Below are 19,763 nucleotides of genomic sequence, written 5' to 3'. Positions count from 1 at the left end.
AGGAGTTCAACCGTTTTATGCTAAATTAAAATCCTAACAAGGAACTCAAGTGTCGGTCTCTACAGTTACTGGGCCATCAACCCTGGGAACCCCTAGACAGGAACAAGTGCGAGCTGGCGGAGGTAATTGTTAAGCCCAGAAAAATTCAGCCGCTCCTTCGGGGGTTAGTGCTACAGTAAGATTTGTGTGTGTGTGTTCAGACAGCCCCAAAAGCCACCCTCTAGTGATGCCATGGATCACAACTAGTCTTGCTTACTTGGAATAAGTCCCCCTTATTTCCTATACCCCAGTCATGGACCATGATGGATAGTTGCCCTGGGCGTGCATCACGGTGACATTATCAAACAACAATCGCAGTGTAAGAATCGTCCTTGTATATTTCCCTAATCGTCTTTCAGGACAGCCACTATGAGAGATAGACTCCTCCTCTTCCTCTGGAAACACTGCGCCAGCCCATAAATTCTTACTTCCCCTGCCGGACCTCAGTTATTAGTGTTTCCTCCGGCGGGGAGACACTGTGCAAGGAACCAGGCCGATCAGTCGGGGAGGCTGTGGCCGTTTTGTCATTAAAAGAACCCAGTTGAAAGAAGCAGGGGCTTCGTTTGGAGAAAGCTGGGTTCAAACCGTTCGAAACCAACGTCCGCGTGTCGGACGGGTCGAACGGTTTACTTACCTCACCAGGTACTGCCACCCCTTCCGAGTCGAGCGCGGCTTCAGGTCGTGGGGGACTCCTATCGCGTCTACAGGGACGCAGCTGGCAAGCCGTTCGGAAGATTTCCCTGTACATGGGTACAGTCCGCCCCTTTTTTTCTTTGAACCGAGCAGGCCGAACGACGGGCGACGTCGTATCTGGCGGAAACGAAGGCTTGACCTCGAATACGATCGACTTCCGGGTCGTGGAGCTGATAGGAGGGCCGGGCACAAGCTGGAGATGAGTTCAGAACGCGCACAGGCAGCGTGGAACTCTGTAGTAAGCAGCCACCTGCAGTCATGTCGGAAGCTGAGGCTCAAACGACAGACTCTATCTCCAGCATTCCTAAGGTAAGAGCACCCTGGGGAGGGGTACACTCTATCTAGGTTCCCCCCACCCCAATGTATGGTTCTATCATGGGGGTGGGACAGACCCCCTGGGTGGCCAGGGGTGAGGGGAGGCTCAGATCCCTTCGTTTAAAAAAGGGTCTAGTGCACTCCCATGGTTATATCCCGAGCTTTTGATTGACTTTGTCTTTTCTGTTTTATCTTTTTTCCTTTTTTTTTTTTAGAAAGCTACGGAAAAAACTAGGTCTACGCATAGCTCTAAAAAGAAGTGTGCCTCCTGTAGGGACATTTTAGGGGAATCTTGGACCAAAGTGTTGTGCAAGGGGTGTATTGACTCCCTCGTTAGGGAAAGGGAATCTGAGCAGGAGTCAGGACTAGCAGCTTCAGTTAAAGAGCTCTCGTCCACCTTCTCTTCTTTTAGGTCCCTTTTTGAAAAATGTCAGCTTCCCACGGGTCCATCTCCCCAGGATACAACCCCACCTCTAGCACAGAGCTCTGCTCCGGTCCAACCTGCTAGTACAGGGGGGACAGAGGTTGCAGGCCCTTCAGGGACAGGTAGGGAACTTCCAGACAGTTCCTCTTCCGATTCCCAGGAGGGTTCCGAGGGGGAGGACCAGGACGGGTCCAGGAAAGCCTCCAGATATAAATTATCCCTTGATGAGGTAGAGGACCTCTTAAAGGCAATTTATGCAACCCTCGGTATCCAGACGGATAAAAAGCCCCTAACCCTGCATGACCAAATGTATTCAGGTTTGGGGGAGCCAAAAAAGAAGGGTGTTTCCAGTGCACAAAGTTTTAATGGAAACAGTTAAAAAGGAGTGGCAGGATCCGGAGAGAAAACCCTTTTTGTCTAGATCCCTCAAAAGAAGGTTCCCATTTTCAGAGGACCCGGCATGCCTTTGGAATAAAAGTCCCAAATTGGATGCCGCTTTCTCCCAGGTCTTCAGACACACAGATTTGGCGTTTGAAGACATGGGGGCCTTGGCAGATGTCATGGACAAAAGGATTGACTCTCTGCTTAAAAAAACGTGGGACTCGGCTATCGGCAATCTTGAGCCTGAAATGGCAGTTACAGTTGTGGCTCGCAATTTAGAGCACTGGCTCTCACAGATCCAACAACATATTGAGGCAGGCACAGATAAGGAAACCATTCTGTCATCCTTCCCTACTATGCTGCGAGGGATCACTTACATTGCAGATGCCTCTGCTGAGTCCGTCCGCATGTCGGGCAGAACGGCGGCTCTAGCCAATTCGGCCAGAAGGGCCCTCTGGTTAAAAACATGGCCAGGGGATAATGCTTCCAAGATAAAGCTATGTGGGATACCCCTCACGGGGGACCTCCTTTTTGGCCCAGGGCTAGAGACGGTTCTAGACCGGACAGCGGACAGGAAAAAGTCCGTTCCTCTCAAACGGAAAACCCCCGTACCAACAAAAAAGGGGTTTCGTCCGCAGGGGCGTAGGGAAACCTCTAAACCAGAGGGAAAAAAGAAAACCTGGCCCCAAAAAGGCAGGGGCAGAGGAGGGGCGATTTTTCACCCTCCTATCCAGCCCCGTAAAACCCAGTGACATTCCAGCTACAGTGGGAGGAAGACTGGGGGCCTTTCTTCCACAGTGGGAGACAATATCCCCCAATCAATTTATTTTAGGGGTAATAAGAAGGGGGTACCTCTTGGAATTCCTAAGACCACCCCCTCAAAGGCTCCTTGTCACGCATCTACCCAGGTGCATGGTAAAGGCCGAGGCCTTGCTTGAAGCTCTGAGGGAATTGGAGAATCAGGATGTTATTCTCAGGGTCCCAAAAGCAGAAGAGGGAAGGGGTTTTTATTCTCACATCTTCATAGTGAAAAAACCCTCAGGGAAGTTCAGGTTTATTCTGAACTTAAAGCCCCTGAACGCTTCAGTGACCTACAAAAGATTCCGCATGGAATCGATCTTTTCAGTAAAGGCGCTTCTGCCCCACAACTGTTTCATGGTATCTCTGGACCTAAGGGGCGCGTATTTACACATCCCTATAGCGGAAGCCTCGCAGAGGTTTCTACGCCTTGCCATAGATCTGGACGGAGAAACGGTACACTTTCAGTTTCAGGCCCTGCCATTCGGGCTATCCTCTGCTCCCCGCATTTTTACCAAAGTCCTGGCAGAAGCCATGGCCTTTCTTCGGCTCCAGGGGATATGTATAATTGCCTACCTGGACGACCTGCTTTTATTTGCAGCATCCCCAACACAGTTGGTCAAGGATCTCGATCTAACCAAGGGGGTCCTTACAGACCTGGGGTGGCTTCTGAACTTGGAAAAGTCCAGCCTGATCCCCTCACAACAGATCTCCTATCCAGGTTTCCTGTTGGACTCAACACTGAGAGTTTTTCTACTAAGAGAAAAGGTACAAAAACTGGACAGTGCGGTGGCCTCTCTTCAGAGCAACCAGCTGGTTTCCATAAGGGTTCTGATGTCAGTACTGGGTCTCCTTAAATCCACCCTTCCAGCAGTGCAGTGGGCAGGGCTACACTTTCGTCCCCTACAGACCTTCATCCTAGGGGTGTGGGATCACAGTCAGGAGGCCCTAGACACCCTAGTACATATTCCACACCAGGTAAAGAGATCCCTCTGGTGGTGGAGGAAAGTGACAAATCTGTCGGAAGGTCGTCTGTGGCTCATCCCGATTTCTCGGGTAGTAACCACAGACGCAAGTGGAAAAGGTTGGGGGGCACATTTGGGTTCCCTTCTAGCCCAGGGCACTTGGGAGGACGGCGAGTTGACTCGATCGTCCAACTGGAAAGAATTAAGGGCAGTGGGACTAGCCCTCAAATTCTTCAAAAAAGAGCTCCGGGGTCACCACATTCAGGTGCGGTCGGACAACTCTTCCGTAGTGGCCTATTTGAACAAACAGGGTGGCACGAGAAGCGGAGCCCTGTTGCCTTTAGCGACAGAGATCCTGTCCTGGGCCGAAACCTACACCCTTTCGCTCTCAGCAGTTTTTCTGAGGGGAGAGAAAAACGTGGTAGCAGACTTTCTCAGCCGAAAGAGGCTGAGGGAGGGCGATTGGGTTCTCAACCAGGAGGTCTTCAATCTCATAATAAAGAGATGGGGGTCTCCGGAGGTGGACCTGTTCGCGTCCAGAAACGATGCAAAAACCCCCTGTTTTTTTCTCCCTAAAAAGGGGAGAAGGAGCCTTAGGGGTGGACGCTTTGAGCCAGAATTGGCACTTCAGAACTTGTTATGCCTTCCCACCTCCAGCGTTGTTGCCAGCAGTTCTGAGAAAGTTTCAGATGGAAAGCACATCTCTGATTCTGGTGGCTCCACATTGGCCCAAGAGAGCATGGTTCTCAATGCTAAAGCAGTTGGCGGTAGAACCTCCCTTACTCTTGCCCCCTCGGGACGATCTCCTCTCTCAGGGGCCAGTCCTCTGCCCACAGGTACGCCAGTGGAAGTTAGCGGCCTGGCTACTGAGGAGGGTTTATTAAAATCTAAGGGATTTTCACAGAGACTAGTTTCTACCCTCCTGGACAGTAGGCAAAAGGAAACTCGCCAGATCTATGAAAAGGTCTGGTTGCGTTTCAACAAGTGGTGCGCAGAGAGCTCTTTCCCAGTACGGAGCTCCTCCGCAGTGTTGGAATTTTTACAATGTGGGGCAGATAAGGGCTTATCCATTAGTACCCTTAGGGGTCAAGTATCAGCCCTCAGTGTTTATTTAGAAGATCATTTGGCTGCCAACCCATGGGTAGTCAGGTTCTTTAGGGCCCTGTCCAGACAGAGACCGGTCCAGGGTCTGTCCTTTCCCAGATGGAATTTATCTTTAGTTTTGCAGAGCTTAACTGGACCCCCCTTTGAGCCTTTAAAGGAGTGTTTTCTGAGAGAGCTTACTCTGAAAACAGTGTTTCTGGTAGCAGTAACAACTGCTAGGAGGGTCAGTGAGATGGAGGCCTTATCAGTCAGGGCTCCCTTTTGCGTTATTTTTCCGGATCGGATAGTTTTAAAGACCGATCCAGCCTTTTTGCCGAAAGTGGCATCCAGCTTTCATAGAAGCCAGGAAATTGTTTTGCCCTCCTTTTGTCCCAATCCCTCCGGTGAGAAGGAACTAAAATTCCATTATTTGGATGTTAGATGTATCCTACACTATCTGGAACTGACCAAGTCATTTAGAAGGTCAGATTCCTTATTTGTTTTGTTTTCCGGGGCCAGGAAAGGTTGTAAGGCGTCCCGGCGCACTATTGCTAGGTGGCTCAGAGTAGCCATCGAGCAGGCTTATTTAGTTGCAGGGAAAGAAATCCCAGTGGGTATTGAAGCACACTCCACTAGAGCTATGGCAGCCTCCCAGGCAGAAAGAGCGGGAGCAACGCCAGAGCAGATTTGCAGAGCAGCAACATGGTCCAGCTATTCCACTTTTGTAAAACACTACAGAGTGGATCTGGTGTCGGCAGGTGAGCAGACCTTTGGGCAAAAGGTTTTGCAAGCTGTAGTCCCACCCTAACTGGTAAGTGCTCGCTTATCCTCTCATAGTGGCTGTCCTGAAAGACGATTAGGGAAAATTAGAGTTACGCTTACCGGTAACGTCTTTTCCAGTAGTCTTTCAGGACAGCCCTAGTTCCCACCCGAAAATTGGGGGGAGTCTTACAAAAGACCAGAGCGCAGCAAGATAATGCTATTTGATAAATATGTTATTAATGTGTTCTTGTGTCTCCCCAGCTGGCCGGAGGTATTCTCGATATAAACTGAGGTCCGGCAGGGGAAGTAAGAATTTATGGGCTGGCGCAGTGTTTCCAGAGGAAGAGGAGGAGTCTATCTCTCATAGTGGCTGTCCTGAAAGACTACTGGAAAAGACGTTACCGGTAAGCGTAACTCTAATTTTTCCCCAGTGCTGTGACTGTGCAAAATATGTCAGTTGCTCTGCACCTGCTGTAGTGCAAAAAAAATGTATTGCACCCCCTTGTGACATTGTGCTCAATAGGAAACATATTTTAAAGTGATCAGTGCCAATCAAAACCGATCAGCAAATACTTTCATACAATAAAAATAAAATGCATTCATAAACAATATAATCAGTGTTTAATGTTCAAAAATACACTCCATCCAATTAATATCCACTTTTGTGCTGGTCTTATTCCATGCTCTGTAGGCTTCCACCAGTGGCGGAACTACCGCCATAGCGTCCCACGCGGGCGCTATGGGGCCCGCAGCCGAGTTGGGGCCTGGGGAGTGGTGTTAGCGGGCGGGTGCTGGCCGCTCCGGGTGACACCCGCCAGAGGGGTGACACACTGGGGTAGCGGCAGCCGCCCGCATCACTAACACTGCTCTCTGCTGTACCTCGTGCCGGGACAGGGACACAGCAGCACGGACCTCAGCCGCCTCCCCCTCCTCTCTGTTTACATCCACAGAGGAGGAGGAGCCTACGCTCGAGGGACACACACTGCACTGTGTATCAGATTCAGCGCTGTTCTGAGGTATGTAGGGGGGGGTCTGCACTACTGAGGGGGTCTGCATTGAGTGGGGATCTGCTGCACTGAGGGGGGTCTACACTACTGGAGGGGTCTGCACTATTGAGGGGGGGTCTGCTGCACTGAGGGGGTCTTCTGCACTACTGAGGGGGGTCCTGCACTGGGGGATCTGCAGCACTGAGGGGGGGTTCTGCACTACTAGGGGTTCTGCACTACTAGGGGTTCTGCACTACTAGGGGTTCTGCACTACTAGGGGTTCTGCACTACTAGGGGTTCTGCTGCACTGAGGGGTTCTGCTGCACTGAGGGGGTCTGCTGCACTGAGGGGGTCTGCTGCACTGAGGGGGTCTGCTGCACTGAGGGGGGTCTGCACTACTGAGGGGGGGGGGACCTGCATTGAGGGGGGTCTGCACTACTGAGGGGGGTCTGCTGCACTGAAGGGGGTCTGCACTATTGAGGGGGGGTCTGCTGCACTGAGGGGGGTCTGCACTACTGAGGGGGGGTCTGCTGCACTGAGGGGGGGTCTGCTGCACTGAGGGGGGTCTGCTGCACTGAGGGGGGTCTACACTACTGAGGGGGGGTCTGCTGCACTGAGCGGGGTCTACACTACTGAGGGGGGTCTGCTGCACTGGGGGGGTCTGCTGCACTGGGGGGGTCTGCACTACTGAGGGGGGTCTGCACTACTGAGGGGGGTCTGCTGCACTGGGGGGGGGTCTGCTGCACTGGGGGGTCTGCACTACTGAGGGGGGGTCTGCACTACTGAGGGGGAGGGTCTGCACTACTGAGGGGGAGGGTCTGCACTACTGAGGGGGAAGTCTGCACTACTGAGGGGGAAGTCTGCACTACTGAGGGGGAAGTCTGCACTACTGAGGGGGATCTGCACTGAGGGGGAGTCTACATTATTGTGGGGGGGTCTGCACTACTGAGGGGGAGGGTCTGTGCTGAGGGGGGGGCCTGCACTACTGAGGGGGGGGCCTGCACTACTAGGGGGGGTCTGCACTACTGAGAGGGGTCCTGCACTGAGGGGGTCTGCACTACTAGGGTGGTCTACACTACTGAGGGGGGCGCCTGCACTACTGAGGGGGGGGTCCTGCACTACTGAAGGGGGTCTGCACTACTGAAGGGAGTCTGCACTGAGGTGGGGAGTCTGCACTGAGGTGGGGAGTCTGCACTGAGGTGGGGAGTCTGCACTGAGGTGGGGAGTCTGCACTGAGGTGGGGAGTCTGCACTGAGGTGGGGAGTCTGCACTGAGGTGGGGAGTCTGCACTGAGGTGGGGAGTCTGCACTACTGAGGGGGGAGCCTGCACTGCTGGGGGGGTGCCTGCACTGCTGGGGGGGTGTCTGCACGGCTGGGGGGTCCTGCACAGAGGGGGGTCTGTAATGGGGGGGTTGTCTGCACTACTGAGGGGTGTCTGCACTGAGGGGGGTCTGCACTACTCAGGGGGGGTGTCTGCAATGCTGGGGGGTGTCTCCAATGCTGGGGGTGTCTGTAATAAGGGGGTGTCTGCACTGGGGGGTGTCTGTACTGCTGGGGGGTCCTGCACTGAGTGGGGGTCTGTAATGGAGGGGTGTCTGCACTACTGAGGGGGGTCTTCACTGAGGGAGTCTGCACTGAGGGTGGGTGTCTGCACTGAGGGGGGTCCTGCACTGAGCGGGGTGTCTGCACTGGGGTCGGTCTGTACTGAGGGGGTGGTCTGGCCTGGGGGGTGTCTGCACTGGGAGGTATTTGTACTGCTGGGGTGGTCCTGCTCTGAGGGGGGGTCTGTAATGGGGGGGTGTCTGTACTAAGTGGGGTGTCTGCACTAGGGGGGTGTCTGCACTGCTGGGGGGTCTGTACTACTGAGGGGGGTCTATACTGCTGGGGGGTCCTGCACTGAGGGGGGTGTCTGCACTGGGGGGGGCTGTCTGTACTGCTGGGGTTCTGCACTGAGGTAGGGGGTGTCTGTACTGCTGGGGGGTCTGCACTGTACTAATGGAGGTCAGCAATCTGTGTCCTTCAGGGGCTGCATACAGTATACTGCATACTTTGTTGTTCGAAATGAATATAAGCTGTTGCCTGGGTACTGTGCCACATGGGTGTGGTAATCTGTTGTTCAATGGCATTAGTTAATTTTTTTTGGGGGGGGGCCCCATACAACATTTTGCTATGGGGCCCTGTGATTTCTAGTTACGCCCCTGGCTTCCACCCTAATAACACGAGCATTTGCCAGAAAGTGAACTTTTATTAGGAGGGAGTCCACTACACCTAAAGCTGCCATTCATACAGATTTCATTATATGGATGTCAATCAGAAGAGAGACTCCTATAGTGTAAAACCATTTATTTAATAAAAGTGTGTAAAACATAGTTGCACTTATAATGGTACCAACCCTGGCATTAGATCAGGGTTTCTCAACCAGGGTTCCATGGGATCATAGGGTTCCTCCATATGTTACTAGAGCAGTTTCTGCCTCTCAGATAAGTTCCCACTGACACCATTGATCGTTTTATCTGTAACTGGGTAGTTGCTCCCAACGACCACAAGTGTAGGGCATTCTTCCCACTGACCATCACACTAATGTATCATGAGCAGGGGTGGCCCGTCCATTAAGGGCACACGGTTGCTGCTCCCCTATCCTTGCCACAGCACCCCCCTCCTATCCATTCATCCGGCCCCTTACAGGACACCGGGTGCATGAATTACAATGGCAGGGGTGTGTTTTTTTTTTTTTTTTTTTTTTTTTTTTTTAAACCTTTTTGAAGCACTGAAGCCAAAGAAGGGCATCACAGATACTGTACCCCTGGTTACTCATTCACAAAAAATTGAAGACGATTAACCTCTTGCTGACTGGCTCACTGTAGATGTACTGTGAGCAGTCGGCACAGCCAGACAACATAACGTACATGTACGTCACTCTGTACTTCCTGGTTTGGCATTGTGCATGTGTGCCCCCTGCTGACCCGTGCTGTAATTGGACACGGCACAAGTTTTGTCAGCTGGGTACAGCCAATGATTGTGGCTTACGCCTGTTGCTCCTCTGTGGCCAATCACAGTACAGTGTTCTATGTGTTGACAAACAACTCTGTGCACAGACAGTGATCTGTCTGTTTCTTCTCCCTGAAATCAACTGATTTCGGGGAGAAATGTCAGACAGATCTGTTGGTAAAAGCAGCACACATTACACTTGATAGGCACAGTTTAACCCCTTGCCTGCCCGTGCCATTAATACAGTATTACTGATCACTGTATTAGTGTCAGTAGCAACGTCAAAGTCAGTTAGAACTAGATTGTCCACCACAATGTCACAGTAGCACTATAAGTAGCTGATCATGGCACTACATATTTTTTTTTTTTTTTTTTTTTTTTTTTTTACCAAAGACCTTTTAGCCGAATACATTTTGGCCTCCATTTGAGGACATTTTTTGATTTTATTGGATATGTTTTGTAACCGAAAGTAGAAAAGATATATTTAAAAAAAAATTTTTTTTTTCTTTTTGTATAATAAAAAAAATAAACAGTGGTGAACATAGATCACCAAAAGAGCTCTAGTTTATGAAAAAACGAGCTATAGTCAGTTATAGTAACACAGTGCTGCATAAAAAAATAATAAATAAATGCCCTGGTCATGAAGTGGGGTAAAACCTTCCAAAAGGCAAGGTTTAAGAAAAACAAACGCCAGCAAAGTCCTTTTTTCTAAAAGCCTTTTGTGTTGCAATCTAAATTAATTGTTCATAACTTTATATAGTCATGTGGATTCTCTCCATTCCACCGAAACGCATGTCCTCTCCTGACTGCTGCTTGCCATGAATTAAATTCCCCTATCTGACAATTTTAATGTAAAAATAAGGTGTATTCAAGCTGAGTCATTGACCCAAATAATGGTTTTGACAATTTTTGGCCAATGGCATTACTTGGGACACTCTGCACCCTCGTTTATATCCACCTGTGGGATCGGGAATGGACAATGTCCCCTCCCTTTAATTCCTCTTCCTGGCAGGTTTTCGGGATCATTGTCATCAATGTAGATCTACATCGCTGAACACCATGATTTTTATGTCCTTTTTTTTTTTTTCTTCTAATTTATGGGGCTAAGTAATGAAGGGGATTGTTTGGGACCCCATGCGTGGGTTTTTTTTTTTTTTTTTTTCCCTTTTGAGGTCTTTCCCTGGATTTAAAGGACCAATAAGCTAATGAGTGTTTACCTATGCGGGCCTTGCAACAGACCAAACTGTTCTGGGAACAGGAGCCACTGGAGGTCAGTAGAAAAGTCAGTCTAGTAACTGTCTAAGGCAATTTTTATTGTGCAGCATTCCTAGTGTTATACTATGAGATATAGATCTACATTCTGCAATAATGTGGGTTTAATGTTATGAAGACTGGAGCAAAATTGCAATGCCATAATTGCCAGTCAGCGTTCATCCTTCATTCTTTGAAATGTAAAGCAAGGGCTGTGGTTCCATCTTAAGCATTACTCTATTTTATTTTTTTGCCATTGGATATCTCTTACTCCGATTTATTTATTTATTTATTTATTTTTTTTCAGAGCCATATGACATTGATATATACTCCTCCTCCTTTTTTATATTTCCAGGTGCTGCTTGCTGTTAATACAACATTTCCAGTTACCAAGGTTTCATTTTCACAAATTCGGTAAGCAATATACTAGACGGCAAAACATGTTCTAACCCTGATTACATATAGAGATGGGCGAAGAGTTCGGCCCAAGCATAAGCTAAACTTTTGTTGTTCAGCGAACAAACGAGACAGATCACCTCACCCCCGAACCGACCACAGCACATTGGAAGCCTTGATTGACTGATCCAGTGGAAAGCTTCAGCCAATTGGGGGGGGGGAGGAGGGGAGAGCACTATCGTGGCTCATTCCCGCCCCACAGTATAAAAGTAGTCTTTCAATGGCAGCCATTTTAAGTGTGATTTTAGTGTGGTGAGAGAGAGCAGGGCTCTATTCAGTGCTTTTAGTTAGTGTGCGTTTTTTTTTTTTTCGTCAGTAATCTTACATTGGTCTATAGCAGGGACAGTTCAGCTAGCATCAGTTGAACACAGTCTATTTGATTGCATAACTGCCAGTTTAATGCCATATAGTGCTGTGTCACTGTATGTTTGGTACATTATATTGTGTATCCGTGAAGTGTCTGTATAGTGTGAGTACTCCAAAGTGCACCAAACACCACTTTACATTGAATAAAATGCATCTACATACAGATTTCCACTTACATTTGCTTATAAGCACTGCCCCTTCCCTCCCAATAATGTCTGTGAGGACAAGGAGAGGCAGACGTTCCCTTGGCACTGTAAGGGGGCCAGCAACAAATGTGTCCACAGGCAAGGGTGGACGTGGTGGTCAGTCCTCAGACAGGGCATCATTTCCTCGGTTTGGTGAGTTTGCCTGTGCTATCCAGCCACAGCATGCAGAGGTGGTGGTGGATTGGCTTACTAAACCTTCCTCATCCTCTGTCACGCAAGCAGAGACAAGTGTGCAGGCCCCTGCAGTTGCCAGAGTGCATAAACCTGCCTCCTTGTCCACATTTATTCCTGCCATAGCCCCAACATCAGCCATGAGGGAGTCAGCAGAGTTATTTGACCACAGCATCAGCCACTTCCTCCTTGCTCATACCCAGCCATAACTGGATTCAGATGTTGTTGTTTCTGAGGTTGAGGATTACAGGAACATCAGCCTAGAGAGAGGGGAGAACACTTGTAGACAAATTGGCATTCATGTTCCCACAGCGTATTGCCAAGTTGTCTCTAGTGGTAATGATGAAGATGGAGGAAATGGAGATAAGGTCACTGATGCGACTTGGGTGCCAGAGCAGAAGAGAAAACTGAAGACGAGACGGCACAACCCCAAGGAGGCTGACATTGAGAGTAGAGGGCAGCCATTCTATTCCTTAACGTTCTGCAGCTGTTATCTCCCGGCCCACTCCTCAAAGCTCAGTTGTCTGCCTTTTTCAGCCCATCTGCAGCAGATTGCACTGTTGCTATCTGTAAACTGTGTCTCGGGCATCATCAAATGTGGCAAACACACCAGCCATTTGGGTACCACATGCTTAACATGGCATTTAACGTTCAACCACTTAACCCATTGGCAAGAGCACCCAAAAGCTACACAAGGGGCACAAATCTGTTTCTCCTCCAGTCTGCCCCTGCTATACTGAGTTCTTACCTCTCAGCAGCCTCCACTGACAGGGATAATGGTATAGCACAGGGTGTCCCAGGTCCTAGCTGCACACCACCAGCTGTAGACTGTAGCCGGCAAATTTCTCTGCCCCATCTTCTGCAGTGGAAAAAAAATATCCTGCCGTTCACATGCCCAGCATCTAAATGCAAGCTTGTTAAAGCTGTTGGCTCTCCAACTTTTGCCTTTCAGCCTAGTGGATTCTGCCCCCTTCCATGAATTTGCAATGTGCTGTACCACAATGGCATGTTCTCAGTCAATACTTTTCATGTAAGGCCGTTCAATCACGTGGAAGGGAATGTTCTGGCATCATTGGGCAAGGCAGTCAGCTGTAAAATCCTGCTTACTGCTGACAGGTGGTCCAGCAAGCATGAGCAGGGATGATATGTTTCATTCACAGCAGACTGGGTAACGCTGCTTTCAACTCGGAGGGATGCAGGACAGGGCTTGGTGCTGTAGCTTCTTGTGCCCCCACATCTCCATACAGCTGATGGTGATGATGCCAGACCTGTGAGCTTCTCCCTCCGACTCCATGCCCTCCTCCATGCTCTCCTCTGCAGAATTGTCCTATGAACATCAGGTACCCCCTAAGCGTTCAAAGAGCTGTGCTATGCAATGCCAATGGCTGATCGTTAAGGATATATACACTGTATATTGTCACCATTTGAGGAGGCCACAAGAATGGTGAGCCGTGACAGTGCAGGCATCAGTAACACAATAACTGTTGTGTACCTGCTAGAGCAGACTCTGCATGGCATTATGGACAGGGCACTGGAGGCAGAGCAGCAGGAGGAAGAAGACTTTCTTTCCTCTCAAGGCCCACTTTATCCAGACACTATCATTACTAAGTCACAGAACACACAGGAGGAGAGGGAAAAGGAGGATTCTGGCACTTTCATAGGTTTTGAAGAAGAGGAAGACATGCAGCAATCTGTAAGCAATGGCTTTCGGACCCCAGGACTCTTGGGAGTAGTTTGTGGCTGGGAGACGGAAGTTCCAGATGCTGTCATCCTGAGTGACCCCGAGGAGTCTGTTTCTCAAGCCTCGGCAAGTTTGAGGCATATGAGCAACCTCATCCTTCAAAGCCTGCAAAATGACCCAAGAGAATACGTGGCATAAAGGAGGATGATTACTGGTTGGCAACCCTCCTTGACCACTGTTATAAGGGGGAAGGTCTCAGAACTCATCCCATCCCCACAGAGTGCAGAAGATAAAATCTCTTGGACATGTTAAAGAGGATTTTATTGAATGTTTTTCCTGACACCAGTAGGTTACAGTGTCGTGGTTGAGTCTTCTGTTGGTCAAGAGAGGAGCATTGGTGAAAGCATCCACCTAAAGCGTCATACACACTATCAGATTTTCTGTTGCTTTTTATTTTAAATTTTTTTCCTTCAGATTTACCAAAACCATATAATTTTGAGGCCAAACCTTGGGAGTTTCAATTTGTATGCAACCAGGCAGGCCCTTGCACTACATGGTTTTGGTAAATCCGAAGACAAAAATCTGCAGAAAATCTGTGTGTATGGGGCTAGAGAGGCAGTTTGGATATTTCTTATTTTTATTTTATTTTTTTAGTCCTCGCTGCCCAGGGTTGTCAGTTTTCACATCCCATTGGTAGCGTCTGCATTACATGGTGGATGATTACTTTGGGGCCAAAACAAATGGAGAGCTTTCCAGCTGATGATCCACTGACTTACTGGGTCATGAGACTAGACCACTGGACAGAACTTGCCCAGTATGCTATTGAGTTGTTGGGCTGCCCTGCATCCAGCATGCTTTCTGAATGGGCATTCGGTGCTGCAGGAGGTTTTGTTACTGATCATAGAATGCATCTGTCCAGACTCCGTGGACCGTTTGACTTTTATAAAAATGAATCGGTCCTGGATTACCAGTAGGAATGAGCTTGGTGTTCGAGTCGAACGCATGTACGACTTGAACACCGGCTGTTAGCTCGTACTGCGAATACCGAACGTTTATGGGCCATAGCAGTGCATTGCTGGCTCGTGATTGGCCAAGCATGCACTGTGACCCCACATGCTTGGCCAATCACAACACCGGCAGCAAGGAGAGCCATAATTGGCCACAGGCAGGATGCCTGTGGCCAATTATAGCTCGGGGGGGGGGTTTAGTACATGCCCCACACTATATAAGGCCGCCAGCGTGGCAGCCTTGTGTAATGTGTTTTGGCGTGCAGGGAAAGAGCAAGATAGGCAGGGACAGTGTGTTCTTTTCTCAGGCATCTGCAGGAGTTAAAGTGGGTGTTGTGTGCCTCCAGCACAGTATACACCTGTATCTACCCTTTATTGCTGGTGTTCTTTAATACAGGCATCTTCAACATTTACAGTGGGTGTTGTGTGCCTCCAGCACTATATACACTATCCAATTGCTGGTTTTCCCATCTCCCTGCAGGCCATTAATATGTCTGGAAGGCCAACAAGGAGAGGCAGACAGTCACGACCAATAGGCTCGGTGTCTAGAGACAACAATGCTGGTCGTGGACGTGGTGCATCAACACGTGGCCATGGGACACGCTTGTCCTTATTTTCGGCAGCTGGCGTGTTGAGCCGCATCATGCTAAAGACTTGGTAGAGTGAATGACCAAGCCCTCCTCATCCTCATCCTCTCCTCACCCAGGCTCAGGATACTAGCAAAGCAGCTGCCAATGCATCCTCTTCCCCCATCTCAATGTCATCAGTCACTCCTTCCCTAGACCCACCATGTCCTCCTGAGAAGTCCCCCGAACTGTTTGAGCACAGTGTTGGGTACATGCTCCAGGAAGATGCCCAGCGTTTTGAAGGCTCTGATGATGATACCCAGCTAGAGGAAGGCAGTAGCATGAGTGCAGAGAGAGGAGATGCTCAAGAAGGTCCACAACCTGGCAGTCATGTTCCACCAGCTGCAGCATACTGCCAGATTTGCTCCAGTGATGAAGAGGGAGGGGCTGATGAGGTCCCTGACTCCACATGGGTGCCTGGTAGGAGAGAGCAGGTGGAGGCACATCTCCAATGAGGCAGAATGCCCTCCGGGGGCCAGCTTGGGGGCAGCACACTGACCGAATCACACCACAGAGCTCCGCCTGTGCAGGGCGCTGCCTCTGCGCGTTATTCAAAAAAGTTCTTTGGTGTGGGCCTTTTTTGAGACGAGTGCATCAGATCGCACCGCTGCCATTTGCAACATATGTCTCAAGCGTATCTCGAGTGGCCAAAACATCAGCCGCTTGGGCACCACATGCTTGACCAGACATATGTTGACCTGCCATGCAACTCGATGGCAAGCGTACCTCAAAGACCCACACCAAAGAACAAAGTGGACCTCTCCTTGCTCCTCATCAGCTGGGCTCTCCAACCCCACTAGATCTTCAGTCCTCTCTGAAACCTGCACTGAGAGGAATGAAGGTGTAGAATTAGGTGTCACAGCCAAGTACTTGCGGGCACTGTGCTAGCAGTACACCCATGTCAGATTGTAGCAGGAAATTTCCCTGCCCCAGCTGCTGTATTGTCGAAAGAAGTTCACTCCCAGCCATCCACATGACCAGTGGTTGAATGCTAGCTTGGCTAAATTGCTAGCACTTCAACTGCTGCCTTTTCAGCTGGTAGACTCTGCCCCCTTCCGTGAGTTTGTGCAATGTACAGTTCCTCAGTGGCAGGTCCCCAAACGCCACTTTTTCTCACAGAAGGGGTTTCCGGCTCTCTACCGGCATGTGGAAGGCAATGTCCATGCCTCGCTGGACAGGGCGGTCAGTGGTAAGGTGCATAATGACGCTGACTTGTGGTCCAGCAGGCATGGACAGGGATGTTGCCCATTGGGTCACTCTTCTGGCAGCTGGGAAGGATGCAGGACAAGGTGCAGTAGTGTTGGCGGTTGTTCTGCCACCATGCCTCCAAAATGCTACTACTGTTTGTGACACTTCCCCCCCCCCCCTCCTCCCTCCCTCCTTTCAAGGGGCTACGCAAGCAAAAAGATGCCATGCCGTGCTTGCGCTAGTTTGGGGGACAGGAGCCACACTGGGGCAGATATTTTGGCAGCTCTGCAGGGGCAGGCCGAGAGGTGGTTGACGCCACTCCAGCTTAAGCCAGGAATGGTGGTTTGCGACAATGGCACCAACCTCCCCTCCGCCCTCCGACAGGGACAACTGACCCATGTGCCCTGTGTGGCTCACGTCCTTAACCTGGTGGTGCAGCAGTTCTTGGGCAGGTACCCAGGCTTACAGGACGTCCTGGGGCAGGCCAGGAAAGTCTGTGCATTTCCGATCATATAATGCCAGTGCTCAGCTGGCTGAGCACCAAAAGGAATTGAACCTGCCCAAGAACCGCCTTATCTGTGACATGCCCACCAGGTGGAACTCAACGTTGGCCATGCTGCAGCAGCTGCACACACAGCAGAGGGCCATCAATGAGTACCTGTGCGACTACGTCACCAGGACAGGGTCAGGGGAGCTCTGTTTTTTTTCACTGCGCCAGCGGGGAATGATCAGGGATGCACTGTCCTGTCACCATTTGAGGAGGCCACGAGGATGGTGAGCAGTGACAGTGCATGCATCAGTGACACTGTACCTCTTGTCCACCTGTTGGAGCATACGCTGTGTGGAATAATGGACAGGGCACTTGAGGCAGAACAGAGGCAGGAAGAGGACTTCCTTGCCTCTCAAGGCCCCCTTTATCCAGACAGTGTTCCTGCTGTCCCACCCATCACACAGGATGAGGAGGAGGCTTGTGTCAGCATGAAGGTGGAGCCTGGCACTCGGCATCAGCAGTCTTTTAGGGATGATTTAGAGTCCCAAGAAACACGTGGACTTGTACGTGGCTGCAGATCATGTTGTCCTTAGTGACACAGAGGACTCTGGACCGAATGCCTCAGCTAACCTGCACTGCATGGCCTCCCTGATCCTGCAAAGCCTGCGGAAGAATCCTTGTATTCTTTGATTCAAGGAAAGGGACCATTACTGGCTGGCCACTCTCCTAGATCCACGGTACAAGGGTAAGGTTGCGGACCTCATGTTGCAGTCACAGAGGGAGCAGGGGATGAGACCTCTCCGGGAGGCCTTGCAGAAAGGTCTGTGCAATGCGTTCCCAGAGACTGGGAGGTTCCAAACTCCTGTTCCTGGGCAATGTGTTGCTGAGGCTTCGGTCAGTCACAGAAGGAGCGGTGGAGAAGGTGGCCGTCTGACCGATGTGTTCAGACAATTTCTTTTTAGTCCGCAGCCCCAAGGTATGATTGGTTCCAGCAACCATCGCCAGCGTCTGATTTACATTGTGCAGGAATACCTAGGGGCAAGGTCAGACTTGGACACCTTTCCCACCGAAAATCCTCTGGCTTACTGGGTCTTGAGGATGGAGCACTGGCCAGAGCTTGCACAGTATGCAATTGAGCTACTGGCCTGTCCTGCATCCAGAGTTCTTTCAGAACGCTAATTCAGTGCTGCTGGAGGCTTTGCAACCGATCACAGGGTGTGCCTGTCCACCGACTCGGTTGATCGACTGGCCTTCATAAAGATGAATCAGTCTTGGATCACAACCAGCTACCAAGCACCTGAAGCTGATGTAACCCAATAATTTTTTTTGAAATGTCAGATCCCTTCAAGACTGCCTATGCTGATGCTGAGTCCTGTTATGTTGACTGACTATCCTCTTCCTCAATGATCCTGCTGATAGCTTGGAATAACCTTTTTTGGTTCTGGGTGACTCCACCAGCCCAATTTTTCAGCCCCTGTTTAACAGGGGCCTGTAATTAGTTTTGGATGCAATGCTTTGCAGCAGGGCTCATTCCTGCATTCCAACTAGTGTATATGGGAGAGGTTGCAGTGTCGTGGCACCAGTGCCTAAGGCCCAATTTTTCAGCCCCTGTTTAACAGGAGCATGTAATTACAATTCTTGATATAATATTTCCCAGCAGGGCCCGTTCCTGTGCCCACAGAGAGTAACTGAGGACTTGTAGTGTTGTGGCACCAGCACAACTACAAAGGCCTAATTTTTCTACCACTGTTCAACAATGGCATGTAATTACAATTCTTGATATAATCGTTCACAGCAGGGCGCTCCAGCACCCACTAAGAGTCACTTTGAGGGCTTACAGTGTTGTGGCAACACCAACACTTTAGGCCCCCATTTCTGCAGAGCATATAGGGCAGGCCCCTACTTTCAAACATCCAACTTACAAACCTCTCCTACTTGCAAACTGAAGGAGACCACAGGAAGTGAGATGAAAAAAAAATGGACGGCAAAAAAAATTCTACAGGGGTGATAACCCTTCCCTATGTTTTCCAAAAAGCTTAAGAATAGATTTTTTTTTGACTGGAGCTACAATTGTAAAAATGTACCAGTTCAAAATTACAAACAGATTCTACTTAACACAACAAACCTACACAGTCCCTGTCTTGTTTGCACCGCCTGTATACTGCTGTTCTGAGTATATAGTGCCTGGTGGCCCCACACCTTTCCTTTTTTTTTTTTTTTTTTTTTTTTTTTTTTTTTTATTTGGGTACGGGGTTCCCTTAATATCCGTACAAGACTCAAAGGGGCTGATAATGGGCAGGGGGGCTACCCATGCCATTTTTCTCAATGATTTTCATCCGTATTGCCGGAACCAGATATTGCATTGAAACCGCAAGCAGTTTTAGATGACTTTTTTCAGTTAAATGTAATTTTGTGCAGGGACTGTTCTAAACACAGAAAACACGTGCCACTTCACAGGCATACTATAGACACACCCAGGCACGATATTTAATGGATTATTTTGCTCTTGTGTATTTTTTTTTTTTTTCACTTTAATCGTCATAATCAGTGCTCCCAAAAAAAAATGCAGTTTTTCTGGCATTGACCCATGTCCCCTCGGGCAGGAGCTGGGTCCCCAAACTCTTTTTAGGAAAATATCTTGCATATTAGCCATTAAACATAGCACTTTTTATTTCGACCGTTCGCATCTCATAGACTTCAATGGGATTCTAAAGTTCACACAAATTTTCGGTCAGTTTGAAAGTTCTGGTGCGAACCGAACCAGGGGGTGTTTGGCTCATCCCTAATTACCAGCTATGAAGCCCCTGATGCTGATGTCATTGGTTAAGTCTCATTTGGGATGTGGAATCTCTGCAGGACTTTGAGGCTGCCTAGCTTTGAGGGTGTT

The 19,763-nt window shown here is 49.6% G+C and overlaps 1 protein-coding gene across 2 annotated transcripts in view; it reads left to right on the top strand.

Moving 5' to 3' along the window:
- LOC143961409 (uncharacterized) overlaps window positions 1-19,763 on the top strand; it is an 86,276-nt gene that overhangs the window by 18,031 nt on the left and 48,482 nt on the right. For both annotated transcript variants that reach the window (XM_077470687.1, XM_077470686.1), the window contains exon 5: window positions 11,041-11,099. In XM_077470687.1, coding sequence (XP_077326813.1) covers window positions 11,041-11,099 — 59 coding nt within the window. The remainder of the gene's footprint in view (window positions 1-11,040; window positions 11,100-19,763) is intronic.

The sequence above is a fragment of the Lithobates pipiens genome, unplaced genomic scaffold (assembly GCF_037356315.1).
Source record: "Lithobates pipiens isolate NorthernLeopardFrog02 unplaced genomic scaffold, aLitPip1_a1.2 Scaffold_8, whole genome shotgun sequence".
Taxonomy (NCBI): domain Eukaryota; kingdom Metazoa; phylum Chordata; class Amphibia; order Anura; family Ranidae; genus Lithobates; species Lithobates pipiens.
The sequence above is the reverse complement of the archived record's forward strand: the minus strand, read 5'-3'. Positions and strand labels throughout refer to the sequence as shown.